Below are 27,606 nucleotides of genomic sequence, written 5' to 3' on the forward strand. Positions count from 1 at the left end.
GGTACAGGTGCGGCGGGGGGCGTTGGGCGCCCTCCTCTCCTTTGTCCGCACCGACAGCTGGAGGCGGGGTGGGCCCGGCTCGACCCATGTGGCTCGCAACCGCTCCGCAAAGCCGGCGCGGGGTGGGCCGGAGCATGTGCAGCTGCAGCAGGCACCTGGCAGGCAGCCGCGCGCCGGGGATGTGAGCCGGGAGGGGAGGAGACAGGCGGGGCGGGGAGGGCAGGGCAGGAAGGCCCTTGACTCATCAGATAAATCCAGCCCCGCCACGAGAGCCGAAGAGCGCCAGCAGCTGCAGCCGCGCGCGCGGGCGGGATGGCGGGGGACAGCGAGCAGCGGCTGCAGGAGCAGGGGCAGCCCGGCGGCGGGGAGCCCTTCCTCATCGGCGTCAGCGGCGGCACGGCCAGCGGCAAGGTGAGCGGGGCGGGCCGTGCCCGGCCACATGGCTGCGCCGGCGAGCCCCGTCCCCGTCCCGGTGCCGCCAGGGAAGAGGGGGGTAAATGATGTCGCTGCGGCGTGTCCGCGCGCGCTGCCCATGTGCGGCCCCGACCCCGGCCCCGCTTCCCGCCGCGTGCAGCTGGGAGACAAAAGGGCCGGGGCAGGTGCCGACGCGGCCGGGCGGGTGCCGTTCCCTCAGCATCCCGCAGCCGGGGCATCCCCAGCTCCCCTCCTGAGGCGCCCCGGGCACAGCCCGCCCCAACCCCGGCTGTCGCCCCTGTGCCCGGGCGGGCGGCTCGGGCGTGCGCAGTGCGTGCTCGCGGCCATGTGGCCGGGCCGCGCGGGGCCCTTTGTGGCGCGGGCGGCAGGGAGCGCTCTCCCGCCCGCCTGCGGATCCCTCCCGTGGGCCTTCGCCAGCGAGGCGCGGGGTGCCAGCCGGGTTTGTGGGCAGCCGCTCTCCGCGCCGCCCGGCCTGTGTGTGACTGATGCAGGGCCCGGGCCGCCGCCGCCTCGCACGCAGTGCTGACGGGATGGCTCCGCGCCCTGCAGGACCCCTGGAGACGCTTGGCAGCTGCGGTCCCTTCCAGATGCACATCCCTGGCAGCTCTCTCTCCCCGGTGGTGTGACAGGCTTGGATTAACAGGGGAAGGAGCCAAACCCCAAGCACGAGGAGGAGCGGGGGAGGCACACACGTGGTTCCTGGTCTCTAATTCGGCCCCCGGGAGCATAGCCAGGTGCAGTTTCAGCCAGTCTTGGGGTCTGGGAGAGGGGTCTCCACTGAAGCACTCTGGAGGGGGTAGCAGCAGGTGATGAGCTCTGCAGTGAGCTGCTGACTCATGGTGGTGCCAGACTTTACTCCACCCGGAATATAAGGAATGGTAGAAATGGCCCTTGGCTGTTCTCAGTTTCCCTCCTCCAAGGTTGTCAAGCCTTAGAGAGTCCTTAGGCTGAGGTTTATGGGGGTCTTGTTCAAATTACCAGCAGACTGCAGGGGTAAAGCCAAATCACATTCAGGGCTTGTGCCTTTTCCCTTTGGGGTAGCTGGTGGTTTTTACTTTGGGAGAGGAGACCTGGGCATGCTGCTTTTCGTTATCCATGGAAAAAACCTATAATTCATCCATTTCTGGTCAGAGCAAGGCTGGGGGTGTTCCTACGAGCACATGGCATCCATTTACAGTGTGTTGGGGATACCAAGTGTGCTTGAGTAAGAGAGCACCCAATATCTAACTCACTAAGGGTGGAAGAATGGGGCTTTACAGTCATTTTAAAGATTACTTAAATTTGCACTGCAGACCTCTGTTGCAGTATTTGTGGGGGTTGCTAGCTGTCCTGTTCACTTTTAGATGCCTTCTCTTTTTCTGCAAGGGAAAAATAGGAGGTAGAGCAGGTGGAAATCTGTATGTTGGAATCGCTGGAACTGTTTCTGCAGTGTGCTTGCAGGGGACTCGGGTATCCTGGGCTTGTCTGAGCTTTCATGTATGGATCTTTTTCCATATGGCTGTTTCCATAAAACTGCGTCTGGCATTGCTAACTGTTGTCTTGGAGGCTCTGTTTAGGACCCACTAGGGGAAGGCAGTGATTATTATACTCCAGTATGCCACAGCATCCCAGCTTCCAAGTGAAAATGCTGAGCAGCAGTGGGCTGCCTTGGGAAACATAGGGAACAGCATTTTATGGATGGGGAGAGAGAGTAGCTGGCTTTCCTTATTTTCCCTCTGCAGTCATTTGTTGTCAGCTAAAACGCACTGTACAGTGCTGCTCATTAGAGGAGCCCATCAGATTTATTGCAGAATTTTGTAGGAAAGGACTGTAGAAGATCCTGGCCAAATTAGCTTGCTCCACTAGAAGTGGCAGAAAGAAGCTCTTTGCACTCAGTGCATCTAGTATCTAAAGCTGGTGTATAATTTGTTAGATTGCAGTGCAGTGGTCAGAACACAGTTGGTTGCAGAGCTGAGGCAGGGTTTGTAGTCAGGAGCAGTAGTGGGGATTTTCCCCTTGTTCCTGGCAGGATCCCTGTTCTTGGTGGTACTCTACTATAAGGGAAGGCTGCTGTGCTATTTCTGCATTCTTTGCTTTTCCAATGCAGATAAGTCATTAGTGGTTTGCACTGCACTTAACTTTCTGCATGCATGGGGTGGGTAGGAAAGGAGAGATGGACCCTGTAGTCCAAATAAACTCTCACTCCTGCCTGATCACTAGAATTCTGGTTCTTGGGTGGCTTGGGACGTGTGTACTGGCCCTGGTCTCTGGTTAGATAGAGAATTTAGAGGGGAAAACAAGATATTTTCCCCATTCCAAAACTGCCAATCCATGTAACTTTCTGTAGTGCTAATTGTGATTTGTTGTTGCAACACACCCCTTTGGCCAGGCACCAGTGTGAAGATAACGGGGATGTTTACCTTCCAAGGTCCCATAAAAAATAAGAAATCCTTCCCACAACCTTTTGTTGAGTCTGAGCTGCAGAGATGTACTTGTTGGTTCCCTTCTTCCTGTAGACAAACCTGCTGAGGTAGATAGTGGACAAAGAGCACTGTTTGCAGCTCATTACACCTGCAGGCCTGAGGGGGAGAAGTGCTTTGCTAACATCTTAGGCAGATTATAGCTTGGACTGATTCTGTGGAAAATGTGATTGTTGAGTAACTTACAAGCCTCTGGGACTGATTCTGAACCTGTTCACAGCCTAACTGGTAATTGGTGAGGAGGAGGGCCCAGGCAGATCCCCATAATTAGGGATTCAAGGGAGCCGTACTAATATGGTGAACAGTATTGTGGCCTACTAGTCCCTTCATTAAGTCGATCAGTGTTTCGTAAATCCCCCTGTCAGTTGGAGCTCACTGGTACAGAGCCTCTCCCATTGTCTGTCTGAATCCAACCTATAGCCTAGTCTATGCTTCAGGGTTTTGCCAACAGAACTCCATTCGAGTGCATTCCTGTTCAAAGCTCCCCTATAGTAGCAGAACCCGCTTTTTCTACTGGCAGAGCTAAAGCACCTCTGCTGAGTGGTGTGGGCTTCTGCCTGCAGCAGGCAGATCCCACTCCTGCCAACCTCCAGGGTACCTTCAGAAGAAGCAACACAATCTGCTAAATGGAGCCATGAGGAGCCTCTGTCAGATCTGACCAAAACACATCTTGTGGCTTCCCTGAAATGAGGACTCTGCCTTCCTTGCTGGCAGTTTCACTGGAGCTGATGAGGACTGAATGGTCTTTTCTTTTTTGCTCATGCAGGGGATTTCCAGTACAGGTCCTAGAAGTTCTTGCCAGGCTTGCAAAAAAGCTCCATTTCCTTCCCAAACTAAAGCTCTCTCTGCTGATTCCTGTTCTTTTCCCCAAATCAAAGATACCTCTGCACACCTCCCTCTCTACCAGCCTACTAGGCATAGGGTGGCATGAGGATTTCAGGGAAGGTTAGTAAAGTAGTTGTTAAGGATAGACCTTCAGTTTGAAACCCTAAAATCTGATGAGTCATTTATCTTCATCTTGGTCTTCTACCTGCAACTTGCCCAGCTGGATCTTGACAGCCTTTTCTGAGCACTACTGGGAAGGTGCCACTGTTGCCAAGTATATCAGCTGTCCTAATAAACTGTGGTTCTAGGGGCATCTTGGTCTGTAGCTGCCCCCAGGTTGTGCATACCTTGTGCAATACCTTTATAGATAACAGTTTGTCACAGATGCCTTATTCCCAAGGGGTAGGTTAGAATCTCCTCCATCGTATGGATAAACTGAGGCACAAATTTAAACTACAGTGTTCAAATGTAGAAAATGGGCTACTTTAAAACAAGAAATAATCACCTTCAGCTGCCAAACACCTAAATTAGTGCTGTGGCCTGTGTCTAGACTTTAATATGGATAGACTTTAACACCCATGGGCATAGGTGGTGTTTTCAACCTCTGTCAAGTGGCTCAGTAGGGCAGGGGTAGGCAACCTATGGCACCCGGGCTGGATCAAGTCCACTGAGATTTTATTTGGCCCACAGCAACTGGGTCACAAACATTGGTTTGCCTTGGGGCCAAGCTGCTGTAATCTGCCCCCCCCCGTTAGAAGAAGGTTACCTGTGACCTGATCTACAGACCTGAGCCTGTAGGCTCCAAGGCCAGACGGTTGTAAACACTGTGTGAGGGTCTGTCATGTCAGCCCCTGTTGCACAGCAATGTACTTTTATCCAGGATGATATTATGCTTCTGTATTCCTTAAATGTCAGCAAGGGGAGGCTTTGTGGCTTCTGAATTCTGTGTGGAGTTTCCCTCATTAGACTACAGTTTGCTGGCTGAGTGTTATGAGGAAAGCTTTCACTATGGGCTTTCACTTACCAGGGATATCTCCTTATCGGCGCTAAGTCACAAAAAGGAACCACAGTGGTTACACTTAGACTCTCCCTATGCTATCTCCAGGACTGCTTTCCTGACTAGTAGAGGCTGAGGAGTTGGTTCTAGGAGGTCTGAGATGGCAGACAATTCCCAAATACCTATGTATAAGCTGCAGGCAGTCAGGCAGGTACCAGTGATTTTTGTTTTTGTTTTTTCTCTCTCTCTCTCCATTGGAACAACTGATTTGCCAAATGTTTTGTGAGCATCAGTTTTGATCTAACTCTCACAGAGCATAGCAGGCATCCAATGGAACCTGGTCTGCATGGTTTCCTTTCAGCTCATCAAGCTTCCAGGCCCAGGTCCTCCATACCCCCCACCCCAGGCTTCTTGGCAGCCCAGCAGACAAGCCCTAGTGGGTTCCAAGGCTCTTCAGAAGCTTGTCTGGTGGCTGATGTGGTTCTAGTGTTCCCAGTACATGTAGCTCCCTGGGGAGCTAGGCAGCTGGCTACAGTGGGCTCCCAGGCTATAGAGTGGTTAGCTGTTTGGGGAGCTGGGGCAAGACTCCCAAGAGTTTTTTTTTGTTTTCTGAAGTGCAGAATCCTGCTCAACTGTTGTGTAAAGCACAACTGCACAGTTCTAGCTGCTGACACTGAACTAGCCTAATTAGGGAAGAGTGGCTTCCTTGCATGCCCCCATTGCTCATGGGGAAGAAAGGGAGCTCTGAGAGTGCATTGGAGAGGTTCTGAGTGGACATGTTGGAAAAGCAAGCAGCAAAAGCCCACAAGGTGAAGGAGGCCTAGGCCAGCTGTAATGCCATCCTGTCTGCAGTGTGGCCTGTTGCCTTGCTGCAGCAGAACAGGGACTGATGGATCTTTTTCTGAGGAGCACTGACAGGGAGGGAGGGGTTGACTTGTCACTGTGACCACAGCAGCTCTCTTCATGTTTGTTGGTAGGAGATGGAATGCATATGAAGTCACTATTGCCTTTCTCCCATTAGGGTTTTATGTTGTATTCTGAAGCTGCCGGTCCCTATCCATCACATGAAACCACATCTACAAAGCACCTTTGTTCAGTCTGACTGAAGCAGCAAGGACAGGGGCAGGTCCTGCTCTCTGAGAGTTAAAGCAAGGATGCATTTCTCCCCTTTGCTTTCCCCAGCAAGGACCTAAATGACAAGAGCCCCTAAGCAAACAAAAGTTGTCCATCCCCTCCCCACCCCCCAGAAAACATCCCTTGAAGAGGAGCTGGGATTGAATACTTGCCTACTATATAAGCAGTTTTAATTCTTCTGCTTTTAAGTTTTAATAAAATATTGTTTCCAGGACCAAATCAGTTCTGAATTAAGTTCCAAATTTCAGCTGAGCAGAGCTCAGTTGTTCACATCTGTGTGGCACTACCACCAGCAAGTAGCCTACCTCCCAGCCTCATCAGTCTGGGACTTCAGATACTTCCCAGATCCATGGCAGGCATCCTACATGCAAGCCACAAACCTGGAGGTGTTGGAGTTGATACCCTCTAGTCTTACTTGCCCCTAGCCAAAAAGCCAAAGGATCAAGCTAGGGGGAAAGCCCATAAATTGTGTAGCCAAGATCTTCATTTGGAGGCATTTGTAGACTCTTGCAGGGGTCAGCCTGCCTGTAGTGCAAGCAGTGGAGGCCTTCACCCACTAACTATACTTGAGTCATTCAAGGCCAAGAAGATTACATCTCCCCTGTAGTATTGCTCCATCAATTCATGCAGCAGGGCCCTCCTTTATCTGCACCTGGATTGGGTAGACATCTTAATAGCTTCCCCTTCATAATTCCCTCAACTGGGATTATTGGAGCCTGAGGAGATGGGTCTTTAACTCCTGCAGTCTCAAACATTATGCATCTTCTACCTCTGGCTCTGCAAGTCCCATACTATGACACAGCATTACCTAGTGATAATACTCAGCCCTAGCTAATAGAGAGGATAAATGGCCTCCTGCTTCCCAAGGCTAGACAAAAATTTCACCCAGAGGCATCTTATTCTAGAGTTGACAATAGTTGCTGAGCTTAGGGTCGGGGGTGGGGGTGTTGGGGGAATTTACTGTTATACACTAGCCTGGATGGAAAATGCCTTGGGTCCCTGCAATTTAAAGCAGCAAAGCAGTTGTGTACTTGGCATTTCATTTAAATAGAAAACTGACAATAAATACCTGCCTTAAAATACAGCTTATAAGGAAGGCTGATTTAGTTTTGGGGAGAACTGTGAAATCTGTTTCCAAGACTAATTCCACCAGTATGACTGGTAATATCTTCTGAATAATGCCTTACCACCTATAGAGCTCACCAAATATCCTAGAAGTACAAGTTGAATGTCTGATGAATTTATGGGGGGAGATTAATTTAATGGAAGGAGAACTTTTCCACCTGCCCTTTATTTCACATTCTTGATTAGTTACAACGTGATAAGTTTTCCTGAGTTGTCTCCTGTTTCTGCATTCTCTTTTCCCTTTCAGCTTTGTATCCCTTTCTTTTTGCCATTTCTCTCCTGTGTACCGTCTTGTGCATACTGGGTATCAAATGGTATGAGTGATGTAGTGAGAACTGCTCAGAAGTAATACCTCTTCCCTGCGGGAAGCGAAGTGTTCCATTAAAGGGAAGTGTACCGTGCACGTGTATTGGGGTAGGGCTTCCTCACTGACTAGCTCTAGCACTTAAGAATGCTGTTTTCCCAGAGTCTAGAGAATGAAACTTCCTAGGATCCAGTTAACCTTATGGTTAGTGCAACAAAACCTGGTTGGTTTTCAGCCTGCTTCAGTGTGAAGAAGTACTGAGCAGTAGGAGAGATGCTGGCACTGCCTGCTTGTAGACTTAGGAAGAAACCATTGCATTGGTTTCACTCTGTTCATACTACAGAGAGGCTTGCTTTGTACCCATGAAGGGCTATAGACTGGTATGCCTGTATATGCCACTTAAGTGAACACTGGACTGTGGAGGAGGGGAAGGCTCTTGCTTAGTCTCTTCAGTTCATCTTGTGGGTGGTTTTTTTCTGAGCCTTGCCTGAACTATTCCTCCTTTTTTGCTGTTTTCTTTTTGAGATGAGATGACAAGAACTGAACCAGGCGTGGGTGTAACACTGACTTAAATTTATGCAGAGGAGTTACTGTGTTGAGGTATAGAATCCCCAGCTGAGACTAGGGACCCTCTTTCTACCCTGCCCCCACCTCCAAGCAACTGCAGTCTAAACGCACAGGAAAGGAAAGTGATATGCCCTTGTGTACAATTAAATCAGTGGCAGAGATAGGAATACAACCCAGGTCTCCTGAATCTCAGTCCAGGTCCTGACCTCTAGACCAGTGTTTCTCAATATGTGGGTTATGACCCAAAAGTGGGTCACAATTATATTTCAAAGGGGTGGGGGGAGCTGTGTGGCCAGGCTGGTGACACTAGAGCTGGTGCCCATGCTCGTGGGGGCAGGGTAGCCAGATGCTGCTGCTGGGGATTGGTGGGGAGGGCCAGGCTGTGGCCAGGCTGTCTGGTGGGGCGCAGGAGCCCCAGCCTATGCCTGGCCAGACTTGCTTCACTGCCACCTGCATGAGCCAGAGTCACCGCTCTCCAACCCAAGCAGGATGGGGGCAGCTGGGAGTCCCCTTTGGCAGGGCTGGGGGCAGGGGGCTGTGAGTTGGGAGTGAGGGGCCCCGGGGGGGGGGCAGGGGGCTATGGGTTGGGCACAGCAGGGCCAGGGAGGTGTGGGTCGGGATAAGCCATTCATCTTGCAAATGAGTCCTGGTATGAAAAAAGTTGAGAACCATTACTCTAAACCAGTGGTTCTCAACCCTTTCGTACTAGGACCCATTTGTAAACATCAATGGCCAGTTCCCCGACCCAGTGCCCGTCACTCCCAACCTGCTGCCCCCAAGCGCCAGCCCTCCAGAGTGTGGGGCAGGAGGGGTATGTGAGGCATGGGGGGCCCCAAGCAACCCCTCACTGACTGGAACTCTGCTAGCCTGCAAGGAACAAGGCAGTTTCTCATGTTTTACTCCTTTAAAAGAGAATTGATCTTTAAAGTTTGATTCATTTTAAAAGTTTGTTTGCTACCCTTTCTCAACCTATGGGTCGCAAGAATATATGAAACACTGCTCTGGACCCACGTTCCATCCTTAATGGCAGTCCTGTATCTCAGGCTTTACTGAGTCTAATATTCTACTTTGGACAGTTGCTTCACTTTGTCTAAAATGACACCTGTCTTCTTTTTGTAGTGATTACAGTTAATCCAGAACCCAGCTGCATGTCTCTAAGTAGCCCATGTGGGTAGCTCTAATATGCAGTATGGTGCATCTATTAACATTGATTTTCCTTCTCCGTTGTGCTGCCCCTTCACCTACTTTGGTTAGATCCGTTGAAGTTTGTTAGTTTCTTCTGCTTTTGACTGACCAATGTGATTGCTAATGACAGGCTTTTCCACTCGACTACCTGTTCCATATCATTAATGGATTTTTCATGTCTCTTGTTCTTAAGAGTAATACTCAGCCCTCAGTGTGTGGTACTGGGGATTTTCATCATCTGTTTTGGAGGAGATGCATTCCAAAGTTAGGAGTTTCTGTTCCCATTGTGGTGGGGAATTTGACCTGTGTATTTCTGATCTGCCTTCCTTTCAAACCAGTAACTGAAGTTTTCCCACTAGGCCACCATCTGTTTGTGGTTGGCAGAAATTGCTTTGCAGAGAAGGCATGACAGAGAGCCATTTCAGCTTTCTACCAGACACTTCCTGAGGGTTTTCCCTCTTCAACATACAGTGCTAGCCTGAAGAAAGGGAGAAAAGTTTGTTCCTCTCTGCACCAGATATTCAGACTACAACTAGAGAAGTCCCTTAATGAATATCAGCCAGACTTTTCCCTGCTTCCAGATTCAGAGAAGTGGGGTAGTGATATACAAGAGTGAACAAATATAGGGGTGGTTAGTAAAATCTATGGGGCTATGTTGTATCTTCTTCCAGGAAGGTACAATACCTAGCTCTATTGGAGGGAATAGGTAGCACTGGGAAGGTTTAAAACTTCCTGCTGTGTAAGCTCAAATGTAAAAAAATCTTATTCTGGTGTAGACGTTAGTGACTGGTTTCATTTACTGTTCAAGTTGAGTGAAAGTTCAAAGCATTTTCATTAGTGAGGAGAAATCAAGCTCTACTTGGTTGCCAATTGTGAATGATTTTTAGTGAGCTACATGGCGGGGGGGGGGAAGTCATAGGACTCCTTTCCCCAAAACTGCTGTCCCACTTGCACTGACTTCTGGAATGTAAACCCAAAGCTGTGTAAAGCTTGGCTGTTTCCTGCCCACCCTTCCCACTGGTACTCACTCAGAGATCCAACTGTGCATGTAATGATTATCTTCCAGTTCCACCCCTTACTACCACCTTCCCCTTCAAGTACCATTTTTTGCCTTGGCAATGTGTTATGCTAGGGTCCATGAGACCCTGTGATTTTAGGATTGGATGAAATCACTGCACAGCTGAGGATTTTGGAGAGACCATCTCCTGGGGAGCAGGGAGTCCTTATGACTATCTCCTTCCTTCCATCAGTCTTGACAACTCTTAAAATGTATTAAACAATATTTAAACTGACTCCTCAAGCCACAATGCAGCTTCTCCTGTGGGTATTAACAGCCAGCTGTTCTGGCAGCTGATTTAGAAGCAGCCTGCTAGAAAGAAGATGGATCGGGCATGTGCTCTGATCATTTAGAGAGGAGGATCAAACTATAATAGAGTCTGAGTGAAATGGGACCTTCCATGCCACTCCCAGCTTTCCTAATGGTAATGGAGAGGCGGTCTTGGCTACCTGTTTCCCTAAGGTTTACAGGTAAGACCTAACCGCAAGGGTTTGTTTGGGCCTGTTAAATTACCAGGTGGCTATAGGAGCCAGTGGAGAGTCTTTTTTCCTTTTATTCTAGAAGGTCTCCATCTTTTTCTCTAGCAACATGTCCCACAGTTCCTCTGATCCTAGACCAGGGTCATGGTCTGGCTGATCATCAAAGACTCCAGCCTGATGATCATCGAGGCTGATCATCAAAGACTTCACTCCCTGCCCATCCTCTCTTGTTCATTATTCTCTTTTCCAAAGCTAATGGGCTTGGTGTTTGCTGAATAGGGTATGTAGAGTAGAAATGAGGCAGATATTACTTTATCTAGCTGTGGGGCCTGTCTGGCTGTAGCATTCATGGTCTCTCACTTCATGGAGTTGAGATCGGGGTGCAGAGGGAACTTCACTATAACTCTGCAGGGCACTTTTTTCCTGTTTGCATTCCTGATCAGCATTCCTTCTCGGCTGGTGTAAGAAATCTCTGATTTCAGTGGAGTTTCACTGATTTGGGCTAGCTGAGTGTCTAACCCTGTGCATGTGATGGAGGATAACTAACTCGCAAATGAGATTGGGAATCTCATAGTCCTAACCAGATGGAGAGGCTGACTGATGCTTAGGTCTGTAGGAACGTGGCCAAGCCCTGAGGCCTCTTCTCATAGCTGGAATGTTAATATTGATAGGCAGCTATCTATGTAGGAGAGAGTGAGAACAGGAAGAAAAGGTGGAGGAGTGCTGTGATATGTGGTGAGTGTTTATGAAATCAGTGGGACATGGCTTGATAAGCAAGAGTGCAACGTAGAGTGCTGGGTAAGGGCACAAAGAGTGGGTAAAAACAGAGTTGAAAGTAGACTTGGAAGCAGCTGAATCAGTAAAGTGCTTTGTCTTGCATTTGGGGCACACAGTTTCAGAGACTGTAGTTGGGGGGAGGAGGAGCAATGGTCACACTAAGTGAATAAGCAACTATAAGACTTGCAGAAATCAAATATGCTTTTGGGAGTTGGTCGATCACTTCAGGGGTCGAAAAAGGATCCCAGCCCCCTCTACTGTGTCACAAGTTACAGGTGCTGCACATGTATGAACCTACCACTGTCACCCACTGCTATTCATTAGCTTCTCTCTCATTCAGGGGGGTTTGCCTGGAACTGAGCTTCCATTAGACCCCAGACTCCAAGGTTTTACCAGATGCTGCCATTCTGGCTGAGCTCTGTGGAAACCCAGAAGTGAGACCTCATTCAAAGAAAAGCTGTGCCTGTAAATTTGGAGCTGTGACCCATACTCTGGTGCTTGGATCAGGGGCTGGTGAGGAAGGATGCTCTTCCAGGCTTTGAACTGCTCACAGGCCCACAGAAGTGGGGAAAACAGCTTGCCTCTGGGGAAGCTTTGAGCAATTCAGCCTGAACTGTTCTGGTGCTGATGTGACTGGAGAGCCCTCCCAGCACTGGCTTATAGTGCCTTAATTACGGAAGAGGGCTTGAATAGTGGAAAAGGCTGGGAGCTGTCAGATCTACTCCATAGACAGATTACTCCTTTGGCAAACTTCCTAGCTAGTTCTCCTGCTGGAGGCTCCTATGGCTGTTGGCCTGAACTCTCTGGCCGTGCCTCCCATCAACCCCTGATAACCCCCTGGCTCCAACTCCACTCCTAACCCAGCAATCCAGCTGTGGGGCACTGGCTGTGAACATCTGCCTTCCCCAGGAATGGGGATGCAAGGAACCACAACACAGCCATGGGAAACAGTTATGGGGCTGAAGGCTCTACTGAAACCTCTCCTTTGTGGCTTAGAGGCCTTTTGAGAGGTAGATACTGTTTCTGCTCCTAGTGGCATTTCTACCACTTGCTCCATGATTGGATTGCTTCATGGCATGCATGGGAGGGCCCAGAGCAGATTTCAACTGTACTACTTGTCCACAGCACAACTCGCCTCCTTGTTGCCTAGCATGGTAGGCTGGGAGGTGGTAGCAGTCACAAAGATGTGGTTGGAGAGGGTTTCCCCAGCTGTGCACCTGCTCTTCCTGCTGTTGGGGCCCTCTCCAGACTATCTTCCTCTACCATCTGACCCACCTGAGCTCAGGCAGCTATTCTAAATGTCTTCCTATACCCTGAAACTCATCCCCAGCTTGTGCCCATATAGAATCATAGAAAATGGATGAGCTTGAGAAAGTCCAGAGGAGAGCAACCTGTATGATCAAAGGCCAAAAGAGTAAGCTTCATGAGGAGAGGCTGAGGAACATGGAACTCTTCAGCCTGGCAAAGACAAGACTCAGGGGGGACTTGGTGGCAGCCTAGAAGTACATAAGGGGCATGCATCAGGGTCTGGGAGAGCACTTGTTCACCAGGGCTCCCCAAGGAATAACTAGGTCTAATGGCCATAAACTTCTACAAGGCTGATTTTCAGACTCTGTATAAGGAAAATCTTTACAGTCCAAGTGTCCCAGGTCTGGAACAAACTCTTTCTTCCCCCCCCCCCCCCCCCAGTGGTGCAAGCACCTATTCTTAACTCATTCAGAAGGCATTTGGATGTTTATCTTGCTGGGATTATTTGATCCTTGGAGACTTCCTGCCTCTGGCTGCTGGTCTCACAAGGTCCCTTCCAGCCCCTAATGTCTATGAAAATTAGGGGTGAAAGGGACCTCAGGAGGTCATCTAGTCCAGTGGTTCTCAACCTTTTTTGTACCAGGACCCATTTGTAAACATTGATAGCCAGTCCTGACCCAATGCCTCTCTCTCCTGACCTGCTGTTTCCCACCCCCAGGCTCCAGCCTCCTAATGTGTGGGGTGGGAGGAGAGAGGCAAACACCCTCTTGCAGCTGGAACTCTGCCAGCTTGCAAGAGAGAAACCATGGTTTTCCATGTTCCTCTATTTTAAAAGAGAATCCACTTTTTAAAATTTGTTGATCCATTTTTAAAATTTGTTTGTGACCCTTTCATGTATTCTTGCAACCCACTTCTGGGTGTGTTGAGAAATGCTGATCTGGTTCAGCCCCCTGCTCAAAGCAGGCCCAGCTTCAATTAGATCATCCCAGCCAAGGCTTTTTCTAGCCGGGTCTTAACCTCCAAGAATGGAAATTTCACAACCTCTCTGGGTAACCTGGTCTGTGCTTTACTACCCTCCTTCTATGAGAGTTCTTCCTAATATCTAACCTAAACTTCCCTTGCTGCAACTTGTTGCGTGGCTTTTTGCTTAGGCCAGTCAAAGGGGCTGGCTGCCTCTGCTAAACTAACTTTGCAGAATGTCATGCAGCATCAGCCAGAGCCACCTAGCCTTTGTCAGTAGAAACCAGGTTGCTCATTCAACAGCTCCTTAGTTTGTCTGTGTCAACAGGCACCAGGATATGCCTTCCCAGCTCTGTACTATGGCCGAGGTCTCTGAGAGGCTTAGTGCTGTCTGGCTAATGAAGCCCCATTTATGGCAGATTCAGTTGCTTTGTATCAGACTTTAATCAATCTCTTCCCCACAGATTTCCCCCTCCACCTTTTCCAAGGAGAGCCAGATTGCTGCTTTTGTCAGTCCTTGCTGCAGTAGCTTAAGCCAGCGGTGTTATCTCCATGAGTGAAGAGAGGATCTGGTTTGTGGGATACAAGCATACATTAGAAGATGGTCTGAGTGCAACTGCAAAACTCTGCTGCTGCTTACAAGCTTCAAAGCTGCATCAAAAGGAGGCAGATCTAGAGCCTAGTCAGTTGCTTCCGCTAGAGGATAGTGGCAAAAGTGACTAAAAGTTGTATTGTCTTATGCTACTGCTTAGGTAGGGGGAGGACTGAGCAGTAGCCAGGTGCAGCTGTTAGAGCTACTTGCCAGAGACAGAGGGTGAGAGAGGCCAGTGGAGTGGTGTAAACCCTCAGTAGTAAGGAAGTTCTGACCTGGCTGGAAGAACAGGCCTGGGGCACAGGGAAGGGAATGCTCTCCTGACTTCCTTCCTCTTGCCGCTTCTCTCTTAGTCTTCAGTCTGCTCCAGGATCGTCCAACTGCTGGGCCAGAACGAGGTGGACCATCGCCAGAAGCAAGTGGTGATATTGAGCCAAGACAGCTTCTATCGGGTCCTCACCTCGGAGCAGAAGGCTAAAGCACTCAAGGGCCAGTTCAACTTTGACCACCCAGGTGAATGGAAGCTGACCCTAAAAAACTGTGTTGGGAGGCAGTGCTGGGACTGGTGGATCTGGAATGATCACTCTGCTAAGCAGAACCACTCCTCAGACTTTGCCAGCAGAGAACCTGTTGGTAGTGCCAGGGACTCGTGACCTGGGCTGAATGATGCAGTCATGCAGGGCTCTAGCATGCAACCACAAGGCCCAAATATTTGGGGTTGGTCCCTGTGTTATCTTGTTCCAATTTTCTGGCTGCCTCTATCCTATAATACTTACATTTCAATAGAATGCTTCATTTTGAAAGGTCCCAGATTGCCCTGCACACTGTGCAGACAGCTTCCCACAAAAGGAGCCATCTCTGGATCCAGGTGCTCGGCAAAGTGCACAGCTATAGAACAGAAAAAAAAGGTTCATTGAAGGAGACTGGTGTTAAGACCTCCTCTTTCTTTTAAAGACTCGGTATTAAAGACCTGCCCCCTCCACTGCACCGCTACATGTAAGTAGGTGAATGCACATGGAAAGGACAGAGGGCTTAGTCAGCACCACTACAATGTTGCAGGAAGTTGGGGCAGCTCAACCTAGTGCTTAATTCTTCTTCTCTAGGAAGGTACCATATCATGCACTAGGAGTTGCAGCTTCTCTCTACAGACCAAACTCTGACTAAACACAAAGAGAGCCCGTGCCCTGTCCCTACAGTAGGGACTCTTTGAACAGCCTAATGGGCTGGTGGGGAAATTCCAGAACCGCTTCACCCAAAAGAACAATAGCCTGAGGCAGCAGGCCGCCTTGCAAACAGAGCCCTTTCTGTGAGGCTGAGGGAGGGAGAACCAGGAATAAAAGACAGCTCCAGTCTAGGGGCTGGGTGTTGGGAGGAGACTCAATTTTTTTAGTCTTAGCTTTCAAAACAACTAGTACAAGGATCATATTGATCTTCTAGGGCCAGATCTGCAGCTGGTGTAAAACAACGTAGTCCCATTGACTCCAACAGTTCTGTTAAACCAGATCTGTCTAGCTGGTGTAATACTTCCTTTGGGCAGTATGACTGCACAGGGGTGGGCTTTCTGACCTGACTTTGCAGGGGCTTTGTCTAAACAGAAGCACAGAGTGCTAATTGGGGATATGGTTTGGGAAGCTGCTTCTAACATCTCCCCATTTTCTCTCTCTGTCTGTCTCTCTCTTTCTTCCCCCCCCCCCAACCCCCAGATGCCTTTGACAACGAGCTGATCATCAAAACACTCAAGGAGATCACGCAGGGGAAGACTGTCCAGATTCCTGTCTATGACTTTGTCTCCCATTCCAGGTCAGGTGGCTGAACTTGCCTCACTATCAGCATGGTGTTTCCTGAGATCTGGAGCATGGGATACAGCCATGCCAGTCCTGATCTGCATTTACAACTCTCATCCCCCACAATATCCCAAACTTATATGTCTTCAGAAGAGGCTGTATTTCTACAAAAGGCAGTTTTATTTTACCAGCTCTGGCATAGGCTTTATTACCCCAAAAGAGCAAGGTTTTAGAAAATCTTGCTCAGTTGGCAAAGTCAGACACTCCAAAGCTAAGAAGTTCCAGCATATATGTTGCCCATTCATCTTCAACCGTGTGTGTGTGTGTGTGTGTGTGAGAGATATGGTGGTGAGACGGATGATCGCTAGCCAGTTTCTTACAGGACCTCAGTTTCTGGCAGTCCTGTGAGAGGCCCAGTGATCATATCATAAAAAGGTTGTACTGTGAATGGGGCTGGTCCAAGGAGGACCCCTGCCTTCTCCAGAGCAGGGCAAACTTTGTAAAATGCTGAATGGGTGGATCCTAGGTTATATACTTCATAGGCCTCCTGGATTAGCTTTATGGCAGTTGCAGTTGAAAGCAACAGCTGCCTGGGTGTGTGTAGTGATAGCAGGTAGGGGAAGGTCTCTTGCTACCTGCTTTCACCATGTTCTAGGAAAGAGTATGTTCTCTTAGAATTCCTTGAGAAAAGCCTTGCCATACTGGGATAAAGCCTGCCTAGTCAAGATGGGGGGTAGGGAGGTTATGTTTCTCCCAGGGTTTCTACTGGTGGGGAACAGAGCCTAGAAGTCTTTGCATTCTGTATCCTCCACCAGCACAGCTCTTCCTGTCCACTTGTTGTTCTGACTGGGGGCTCTCCTGTACAACAGGAAGGAGGAGACGGTGACCGTGTACCCGGCTGACGTGGTTCTCTTTGAGGGCATCCTGGCCTTCTACTGCCAAGAGGTCCGGGATCTCTTCCGGATGAAGCTGTTTGTGGACACGGATGCAGACACCCGTCTCTCCCGCAGAGGTAAGGCCCATGGGAGCCTACATCACCATGCTGGTGGGGGAAGTGCTGCTTAATTTAGCGTGCAACTGATCTGGAAACTCATCACTAGGAGATGTGAAAAGCAAATAGGTTCCGAACAAGAAGTGGACTTCCTGGGGTCAACAAAAGGGTATCTGGACTGACCCCTCATTAGAAACAGCCAGGACGTTCAGCCTTTATGATTCGGGGCATCAAACTGATCAGCTAGCACAACTGGGGAAAATCCCCACCTCCTCAGTAGTACTGGACTGTGCAGGACTTGTGCTGCCTCAAGTATCCTGTCACAGGATGCCTGACTAGCTGTGCTGTTCTGCTGTGGCAGCTCCTCATTACAAAAGGTGCTGCTTCCTCACAGAGGGGAGTTTACTTTTTTCCAAGGCCTGATTGTACTGAGAACTAGGGGTGTGCGAAATGGGCTGTATTCAATTCAGATTAGGATTCAGCCCAAACTGGGGACAGTGATTCGATTCATTGATTCAGATCACTGTCCTCAATTCGATCTGGCTGAATCCAAATTTGAAGATTCAGTATTGATTCAGAGAATCAGTGATTCAGCTATAAACACAGCTGTAAATGTTCTTTCTACATACCTCAAGGTACCAGGTGCAGCTCATGAACACTGCGATACTGGAGCAGATGGAGCATCCCACAGTAGCACAGGGTGAGGGGGGCCCTGCATGCTTGGCAATGAATCCGGAAGTAAACTGGAATCGCGTTTGGTCCACTTCTGGGTCTGCCAAGGAATGTGCTTGGGCACCCCCGCCCCCCCCAGTTCCCCCCTGGCTCAGTGGACCCCAGGTGCTGCTGCTGCCATCCCCAACTGGTCCACTTCTGGGTCTGCTGCCAAGCACTGGGGAGCCCCCAGCTATGTCCCAGAACTCCACAAGCACCTACTCTATTGTACTTCAAACCACTAGAAATCAGCAGGTTGGGGTTAGATCCAAAACTGCTTCACTTGGTTAAGGAGCCTTGTAGAAGCTGGTGGATTCCCCGTGTTCAGATGGCTTTGCTGCTGTTCACTGGCTCTAACTTGCCAGAGACAGAGTGTTCAGGAGTACTGCAAAGCTACTGGGAATAGTAACATGGAGAATGTGAAAGGAAAAGGGCTTATGACATTGAGTTGTATTTCTTGACTGCTATCAAACTGAGAGAATAATAGATTTCCCTTTTGATAACATGTTTCCTTGGAGTTCTGTTGCTACTTTTGTCCCATTGCTTGTCCTCTGCTAAGGCATACAGAACCTTCTGTCCACTCTGACAGTAATGCTAATGGTAGCAGCTGGTTGCAAGGTAAGAGCTGAGACTGAGGCAGTTGGTCTAATGTACTTTTGTTGTTGGAAATAAGTGGGCAGGTCAGACTTGCCAGTCTTTGGGGCTGCTGATTCCACCCTAGTTTGGCTTATACAGTATCTCTGAGTATCCTGGTTCCAGGCGTGTACAGCACAGCATATTAGATGAATTCAGTACTTTTGATAGGAGCAGCTCATCATGCAGAGGCTGTCATCCCCTGTGGCCAGCTACCCTTCACTTGGTCCTTAGGCTAGTTGGCCAGGCAAGCCATCATCAACAATTTAGGCTGACTCAGGCTGGCTTGTTTGCCAGGGTAGAGATGCAGGGCAAACTACTCTAACTTCTCTAAAAATACAGTTCATCCTCTTGTCTTGCATTGGGCCTCTAGATCCTTGTCTTGGTTTCAGCTTTCTACCTGGCTAATGCAGGATGGCAGAGCACCCTGGCTTAGCATTAATTACAGAATGCAAGTTGCATTTCGTGTCAGCAACAGGAAGTAACAATAAACTGCTGCAGCCATTACTTCACTGTCTATACTAGTGTTGCAGCCAGGACCTGAGCTGATGTCATCCATTGCAACCAACTCTAGTAAAAATGCCTGAGTTGACCACTGTAGGCACTGTATTGGACCCTTTGCGGAGACACCGCTTCACCTTATGTGGGAAGGACCTTGGGCATTCCAGGATCACTGAGACGACATAAGATCCAGTTTGCTAGTAACTGCAGTCTAAATTCTTAGGCTGCTTTGAAAAAAATCTTAGAGACCACTTCTGGGGGAAAGCATCTAAATCAGATGGATATCAAAAATCTCAGCTAAGGTGCCTGGGTATAGAGAGGACAGGTGATAAGATCCCAGATTAGACCTCCCTTAATGACGTTCACGAGTGGCACTTGCTATGTGAGTTGGCATTTTAAGGACTCGTATCCCAGAGAGGTGCAAGACGGAGCATTCTGCATCTGACACGTAATTCTTACTGCTACTGAAAAATTTGCAGGAGCACTGCTGTCCTCAAGAAAACGTTACAGTCTTTTTCAGCTATTATAATGTCATCATTGCTGATGAAAGCAGCTTTCAACACACCCCTCTCTTCTCTGCCCAGCCTGCTACTTCTGCATGAGTCATTGAGGGAGGTCACAGTACAGTCACTGCCTGAGGAAGAATTAGCAGGTCACAAACACTGCATGAATATCCTCTGGAAGAACAAGTCTCCCTTGTTCATGATATTAGGAATTCAGGATTTTTTGTCCATCCAGCTGGGTAGCCCAATTTAGCGAGGCCCCTACTGGAAGGTCCAAGAAAAAGTGAAAGTTACAGGCACTTGGCCAACAACAGAGAGCTTTGTAGAGTTTTTAACTATTTGCCTGCCTGCTCTGAGACACATCTGGTACTCTGAAGCATGCAAGTCAGTTACTTACCATTACTGCATAACAGTGAGATCAACAGCCCTGGAAGGGAGTGGATGACTTTAAGAACCAGCAACAGTTTCTTTCTGATGTAACAACTAAAGATAACATTCTCTCATCCCAGTGAGGAAACTGAATGAGCTGATTGGAACAGGACTTGTCACTTGCTATCTGAAAGGGGGTTTTGCAGACAGAGCACTTAAAGCAAGGTACATGTGTCTTATCACTGCCCACTGAAGCTCTCTCTACTCAGGCTTGGCTTTTTCATAGATCAGAGGTATCAGACATAGCCCACAGGCCAGGTGTGACCCACATTGACAGGTCATATGGCCCACAAAGCTTTTTGCCATGGATGCCAGCAGGCAAGGAGTTAATGTTGCTGCCGCTCTACCCACTTGCCCCTCCTGGAGCTGCAGCATGGCCAGCACCCTGGGGGGGTGGGGCGACTGCAGCCCCAGAATTTGGTGGTTTAGGTTGCCACTGGTGACTAAAATTGGCAGCGTTCATCCCCTGGCTGTTGGCTACCTTGATGCTGTAATTCTGTAACCCCTGCTTTGGGAGTTGAACAGTGATGGTGTTAACTCCCTAGCTGCTAATGCCGGCACACTAACACTTGTAACTATGGGCAGGAGCCTGGCAGTCCCAGTGTGGCCTGCAAGGAGCCCTGCAATACCAGTCAGGCCCATGGGGTGAAATGATTGCTTTTCATCCTTACCATAGATAAGATCGGTCACTCAAAATTCTTCTCTCCCCCATCCCTGACCAGCTTGTACCTTCTAAAGAAGAACTGATTTTCTTCCCCCACCAATCTTTAGTGGGCGTTATGGAAACTGACAGTCAGCCCTTGCAGAGCTTTTCCCCTGTCCACTATCTAGGCCTGCCTCTGTCACTACAGGGAAAGGAGAAGCGTGGCTGTGTAGAACCAAATGATAAGGTCATAAGGCACCACTAAATTGATGAACTGCAGAAACCAGGTGGATGGTGGTGTCAGGCTGGAATGCTGGATTGCACCATGCACTTGAGGCCCAAGAACAGCTGTCTGTGATTTTTATAAGCAGAAAGGAGTTGTGGTCTTGGAAGGGAATTGGAAGCCACAGCTCCCAGAATGCAACACCAACAGCTGTACCTATCACTAGATTTGGGACTTGGTTTGTTGTTGGTTAGACCCACGAGTTTTCTTTTTCTTCAGGTAAAATCTGGGGTTTGACATTCTGGGTCTGCTGCCAGGTTGCTGGCCAGCCCCTTTAGGAAATTTCCTTCTCTGTGGGACTGATTACTTCCCACTGGAGTCAATTGGGAGGCTTTCTGTCTATTTCCAGGGGCCTATTCCAGCTTCTGGATCTGACCTTTGCCAGGGCTCCTTTTACACACCTACCACTTCCTGCAGCATACCTGTGAATTGTACTTCAGTATAATATAGGCCACTGTAAGCATCAGTGTAGTACTATTTAAAGCCCCATTCCTGTGTAGGGTGGATTAACTTCATGAAAGCGGGATCAGAATCTCCCTACCTGTTACTGAGGCAGTGCATCTCCGCACAACAGTAGGACTGAAACCATGGTGGCCCAAGGGCATTGTACTTCTTGCCACCCTAGTCTACATGCTGGTGCCCTTGTTTAGTGCTGCAGGATTGTCAGTATCCTGCTCTCCAGCCACTCCAGCACCAGCTGCTAGAGAGAAAAGGCACAAGCCTCCCATAGTGTTTATATTGGGTTTGGGATGGTGATTGTCCCCCTGAAAAACTTTCCTTCTGTTCCTTTATAGGCCAAGCTTGCTTGTGCCATGAAACATGAAGATTTGCATCCTTGGGGAATTTGCTTGTCCTGGGCTCTTGCAGTAGTTCCTAAACTGTGCTGTGTTTGAAAGGAGCCAGGGAACCCTGCGATGTAGACTAAATTCAGTATGTGCTTTCTTCCCATTGGGTGGCTGGCAAGTGTCATGTGGAACCAGGGAGCCAAACTTGCCCTCTTTTCTTGCCCACTTGTTTGCTGCTAGAAAATCCCCGCTGGGGCTTTACCCCTTTTTCTAGGCATGGGGGAGAGGTGGTAAGAGCAGCCTGGGATGGGGCTGGGACATTCCGTGGCCAGGCAGGGATTTGCAGCTGAGTTTGCCAGCCCCTCCTCCCTGTAATCCTGTGGATTGTCCTGCATAAGGGCGTGCTTTGGAGCCCATAGCCAAGGGCGAACAGGAAAAGCAGGAGATCATTGGAGCTGCTGGGTCAGCTCCAGTGGAGCAGTCGGAGACCAGTTCTGTTCTGGCTCTGTCTCCTGCTAGCACAGAAGACTCTGGATGTTTGCTGGGCCACTAGCCAGCCTCATGGGGAGCCCACAGTGACCTGGCTCGGCTTGACTTCTGGCATTTGGAGAAAGTTGCTAAATCACTGGCAATGCAAGTTCTGTTTCATACAACTCCAGGGCAGAAATTCCTTCAGCCCTGCTGGGAAGGGTAGGGTGTTGTCTGCACTGTGCCTCAGGGGCTGCACCAACGCCAGCTCCCAAATAATGGCTTTGTCCATCTGCGTGCTGGAGTCTAACTGCTGCTTGGGAGGAGGGGACAGGCTCTACTGGTCCCCTGACAGGGACTGGTGCAAACTTTATCGGCACTAGGAGGGGCAAGTTGAGGGTGAGAAGGAGGCTGTGCTGAAACCCAACAGGAAACCATGAGGAGTGAGCAAGTGGTTCCCAAATGAAATGCTGACCAGCCACATCCCAAAAGAGGCATAGGTTCAGAACAGTGACAAAATCCATCCCACTAGGGAGGGGGTAGTGTAATTTACAACCCTTCAGTGTGAAGACCTGGGTTAGAATGCATGCAGATCACTTCTGGATTAAGATGCATCTGCTTTATGCAACCTACCTTTGGTCAGACTCTCTTGCCTGCTTTGCAAAAGGCAGTGTTTAAGTGCCAGCCCCTGCTTTCTGGAGTCTCTGCCCAGGGCCAGGGCTGAGAGGTATCAACAGTTGCATGTGAGAATCCTCAGAGTAGAGTAGTGCAGGGATGGCTGCAGCTTGGCCCAGAGATGCACTGAAACCCCAAGCGGCAGGGAGCAGGACTGAAGTAGCATGGGTGTATGGCATGGATATAGCTGAAACATGCTGGCTGATGCTGTGGGGGGGGGATGTAACCAGGCCCACCCTGCTGCACCCAAACTGCCTGCAATATCAGACAGCCCTTGGCTTTCAGGCACGCTTAAGAACAACCCATTAAACAGCAATTTACTGGGCTGGGGTGTGGCCTTAAGAGGCCACTGCCAGGGGAAGTGAATGCAGCCAGCACCCAGCTCATTGGCCTGTGTGGGCCTCTGGGGAAAGGGGTGTGGGGGGCAGGGATGTGTTGATCTATGTAATCTGGCTCCTGACTGCATGTTTTTGTGTTTGCTTTTTCTTTAGTGCTACGGGACATCAGTGAGCGAGGCAGAGACCTTGAGCAGATCTTGTCTCAGTACATTACCTTCGTCAAACCAGCCTTTGAGGAATTCTGCTTACCAGTAAGTAAGAGAAATAATAATTCCACTAGCATGATGAGAACTCATCCTTCACCACTCTTTGTTGGAGGAGCTCTATTCCCACTGAAGCCCAACACACCCTGATGTGCCAGGCTGGACTCCAGGCATCGACTCAGTTGGCTTCATGGTGGGCCAGAGCCAGCTGGAGCAGGCAGTATATCAGTTGCAGTGATCAGTGCATTCTGACTGGGATTTCCAGTCCCAGCTACATGCTGCAACAGTAAGGGAGCTCTCTGCCAGCAAGTATGTGCTATCCTAATGGCATACAGCCTGTCCTGGATTTTCAGGCATGCTGTGTTGGGACGTATGGAATGCTATTCCCACCTCCACCTATAATCGATGCCTGCTCGTATCATCTGCTTGCGCAGCCCCAAGGCCAGGGCTGAAGGAGAGGCTGTGAGTTCTTTCTGTCATGTGCAGCGAAACTGCATTTTCCCCTTCCTGGCTGGCAAGGCACCAGGCTTCCGAGCAGAAGGAAAGCTTGGGTGCCAGCTCTGAATTCCTGTAATTGGAAATGGAGTGATTTCGGGCACTAGTAATGGAAATGGCGCTAATCCTTTCTGCAGCCACAAAACTAGCAAATTTGATGGACCTAGGGGAACACTCAACTTAAGGAACCCACCTTGCCTGTCAGTCTCCTGATTTTATTTCTGCCTTATCACCTAAGCTATTATGGTGTACTGGGAGCATGATAGGAGCATGCCAGTCATAGAGCTCACTGCTAGCCTTTTCATTTAAAGCATGAAATATTTTCACTGGGTGAAAGGGTCGTCTTTGTTTTTACTGCTTCCAGGCCTGTTTTCTGGGTAGGCCCAGCAGTGCCAGTGATGCTGTCAAACACTTGGCCAACTGCTCAGGTTTGATTGTTGTTGGTGCAAGGCCAGTGTCTGGGCATGAAGTTGCCATTGGCTTCCCAGAGAAGGAAGGTGAAACCAGGCAAAGACTGGGGTCCTACGCAGTTTTCCTTTGACTGCTTCAGGCCGTGCAGATGCACTGAAATTGCATCTCAACTTCAATTCTTTTCCGGCCTGAGGCAGGCCATTGAGGAGTATTCAGTGACGGGTCCCTTAAAACACCAGCAGTGTTCCTTAAAGCACCAGCTCCAGGAGTCATGTGATCAAATTAATTTTTAATTTTGTTTATGTATGGCTTTTTCTAGCTCTTGCCAGTATGACCAGAGTCTCTGCCTCCTAATGCAGGGCTTTAGGCTATCAAAGATTCCAAAATGTGGTATTTGATGAGAACCCTGGGTATCTTTTAGCCCTGCCCTGCCCTGCCCAGCTTTCTGAACTCCAGTAGGCAGAGTCCTGGAGCCTCCTAGGCAAGGAGCAGAAGTTATGACAGTGCCTCAGAGCTGGGGGTCTTCTAGCCTCTGCTTCCTCCTGTAACATGGTCATCTTCTTTGCAGACCAAGAAGTATGCTGATGTGATCATTCCCAGGGGAGCAGATAATGAAGGTGAGTGCTTACTGATGGGACTCCTCTGGATTAATCCTAGATGTGTCCTGTCACTAGGAAAGTTGCTGATTTTTGAGGCATGGTCTGGACTATATGGGCACTAAAGCTAGTAGGGGGCCTATCTCATGTAGTGCTGCAAAATGAAGTGCTTCTACATTGAAATTTACTGAAGAAGAACATATACTCTTTGGGGAATAGGTCCTCAACTGCTGTGAATCAGCATGACCCTGCTGGCTTGAATGACTCATGCTTTCTGGGGAAGAGGATGGGGTGCATGCATATGGGAAGCACTCGGGTCACTCCCTCCCACCAGGCTAACAGCTGACATCTCCCTCTGCTTCTTCCTCACAGTGGCCATCAACCTGATCGTACAGCACATCCAGGATATTCTAAATGGAGGACTCAGCAAACGTCAAACCAACGGCTGCCTGAATGGCTACACCCCTCCACGTCAGAGGCAGCCTTCGGAGTCGAGTAGCCGGCCTCACTGACACCCCTGCCAGCTGCCTCGGGACCAGGCTGGAGTAGACAGCAGTTGCGCAGTACTCTGCTTTTCTACATACTGTGTCCTATTCATTCCCCCTTACCATGTATTTAAGAAACCAAACGGAGACAAATGCCTTGAATTTTGTATGTTTGGAAAAGCCGCGAGAGGAGCATCAGAACATCCAGGAGCCTGCACGCAGTGGGACTCGTGCTGGCTTTGCTCAATAACCACTCCAGTACGGAATCAGCTATAAATATCTATACATATAGAATTGCTCTATTTTTGTGTAAATGTAGAATAATGTAAAACTACTTGCCATAAGGGATTTGCCAAACTTAGTATTGCTGAGGGTGGTGGGGATGGGTAATGGGGAGGTGCTGAGGTGGTGAACTGCAGCTTACTAACTATGTGCAGATATGGAGGGAATTGCCAAAGGTTTCAAATCTAGCAACCAAGGGGTTTAAGAGTCTAGGAGCAGCCACTCTACTGCTTGGGGGTGGGAGTAAGGTTTGTCCTGCAGTGTGCTGCTGTGCTTTTGATGTTCTGTGTGTGGTTTGCAGACAGCCCCCAAATGCTCTTCCTGACCAGGAGAAGGGCTGGGTTGTGACTGACAGAAAGAATTGGGGACAGGGCCAAAGACGGGGGGGGAACCCTTGGCTGAAACCTGAGGGGCTTCCCCTCCCTGTAACTCTTCCTTACAAGTGATCCACAGCCTCAGGATGTCCCTGTCTTTATCTCTTCATGGTGTTGCTACCCAGCCTCAGACACGCCCCCATGGCAGCAGTTCTGGGGTTTGACATGACTTGTCCCAGTAAGAATTGAACCTACCTCATCTACACCTGTGAGCACTGCTGGAGTAATGAGAGTATCAGCAAGCTCTGAGGTATCTGTGCCATCTGAGCAGAAAGGGCAAGAGAGCCCCACTAAAGAAGCGGCAGGTTTTGCCATACTGTATAGAAGGGGGCTTACCTTTTGGCTTACAATGGCTGAGGTGAAGCCTACTTATATCATAGGTGAGGAAGGATCCCAGCCTGCCTGGGAGGAGAACAGTTGGATTAGAAGCTGCAGAGCAGCCCCTCCCAGTAAGTTCCGTACAAGTAACACTATGCCTGGGCCCTGCCAGTCCATGGTGCTATGTGCCAAAGTTCCTGGGTCTGAAATGATTAGCTGTGCCAGTGTTTTTTGGTGAGACTCAGGAGCATGCTTCTAAGATGGGAACGTTGATGTAATTCCAGCCCTTGAAATCCTGTACAGCTTCTACCTAAGGCTGCTAGAGCAAACCATTGAGTATCTTGGCTGGGATTCTTGCCAGGTGGTCAGACTTCTTCCAAGCTCTCCCCTACTGCCTGCCTTCTTCAGTAGCCAATACCTGTTCTCCCTGCTAAGTGTGGGCAAAACTTGGTGGCAGAATTGGCATCGGCCCAGCAGTTTGGCTGTGTTTGCTTTTCACCCAGTACAAGAGAGTAAAGGGACAAGAAAAGGCCCAATTTAAGCCTAAGGGAGTCGCTGAGCTGGGGACATTGATAGATAGCTTCAGAACTGGTTTGGTTGAGGTGTGAATTGGAGTGACTTGTCTGCTTTCTCTTTTCTTAGCCCCATAAAAATGCTGAACTTGTACATACCTGTTGCTTGTAACCTGCCAGGGTCCCCACAACGCTGGATCTCGAAACCAGTGTGATTACAGCTTCTTCCCCAGGGCTTGCTGAAAGTAACTGTTGGCTCCATCCACAGTAGAACAGGGTCAGGGTTCGAGTGCCCTTGTTCGCCAGAGGATTTAGCATAGGACTGATGTGACAGTGCTGCTGCCCTGTGCTAAGTTAGCTGTGAGGCCTTGGTGTACAGGAGGAGTGAGTACCCCAACACTGGCCTCAGAGGTCCTCAAAGGCTCCAAAGACGGGAGTGGTTAGAGGCTTTGAGCTTTGCCCAGTGATCACCAAGAAGATGCTTTGCCCTCTTTATGAGGTGCCTGGCATGGGACATGGTGGTTTCCATGGGAGCTATCTCTGCTTGGAGTTGTGCTTGGCATCCTATGCTTCAAATCTAATGCTTGCAGTTGGTCTTCAAGAGCTACCAGTTGGCTAGGAGTTGTAGGATCCTTTAAGGCTCCTACCCATCAGCTCTGGCACTTAAGAGTTAAAGCAGTAAGGACTAACTCCATTGGCCGAGGTCAAGGACTTGCTTTTACTTAAGAAGGCAGTGAAGATAACAGGTGCCCAAGTCAACACTGTCAAGGACAAACATTCTCTTGCTTTCCTGTGCTTGGGGCATAGCAACACCTTTTTCCCTTGGCAAATGGTTTGGGAGTACATGATCTTGGCCACTACAGGGAGGTAGGTAGTGATCACTAGGTCATTCCAGTTAAGACAGATACTTTCCCTTGGGTAAGAGCAGGTTGCAGCCCTGCAAAGATGCGAGACAGCTTCCAGAGGCACACTGCTGGGTGGGGGTGATTTAAGGTTAAGTACTGTTCTCCCCTCCCCTGTAAATAAAGATGGAACAAATGGA

The 27,606-nt window shown here is 49.4% G+C and overlaps 1 protein-coding gene across 1 annotated transcript; it reads left to right on the forward strand.

The window, feature by feature from the left end:
• Positions 1 to 52: 52 nt before the first annotated feature.
• Positions 53 to 27,606, forward strand: UCK2 (uridine-cytidine kinase 2). The gene is made up of 7 exons (XM_090046731.1): positions 53 to 411; positions 14,498 to 14,657; positions 15,848 to 15,944; positions 16,798 to 16,940; positions 23,042 to 23,139; positions 24,566 to 24,614; positions 24,966 to 27,606. Exons 1-7 carry the CDS (start codon positions 313 to 315, stop codon positions 25,103 to 25,105), a joined length of 786 nt encoding a protein of 261 aa, XP_089902857.1. The 5' UTR covers positions 53 to 312; the 3' UTR covers positions 25,106 to 27,606.

This window comes from Crocodylus siamensis, chromosome 5, assembly GCF_052110815.1.
Source record: "Crocodylus siamensis isolate JL-2025a chromosome 5, ASM5211081v1, whole genome shotgun sequence".
Classification (NCBI taxonomy): Eukaryota; Metazoa; Chordata; order Crocodylia; family Crocodylidae; genus Crocodylus; species Crocodylus siamensis.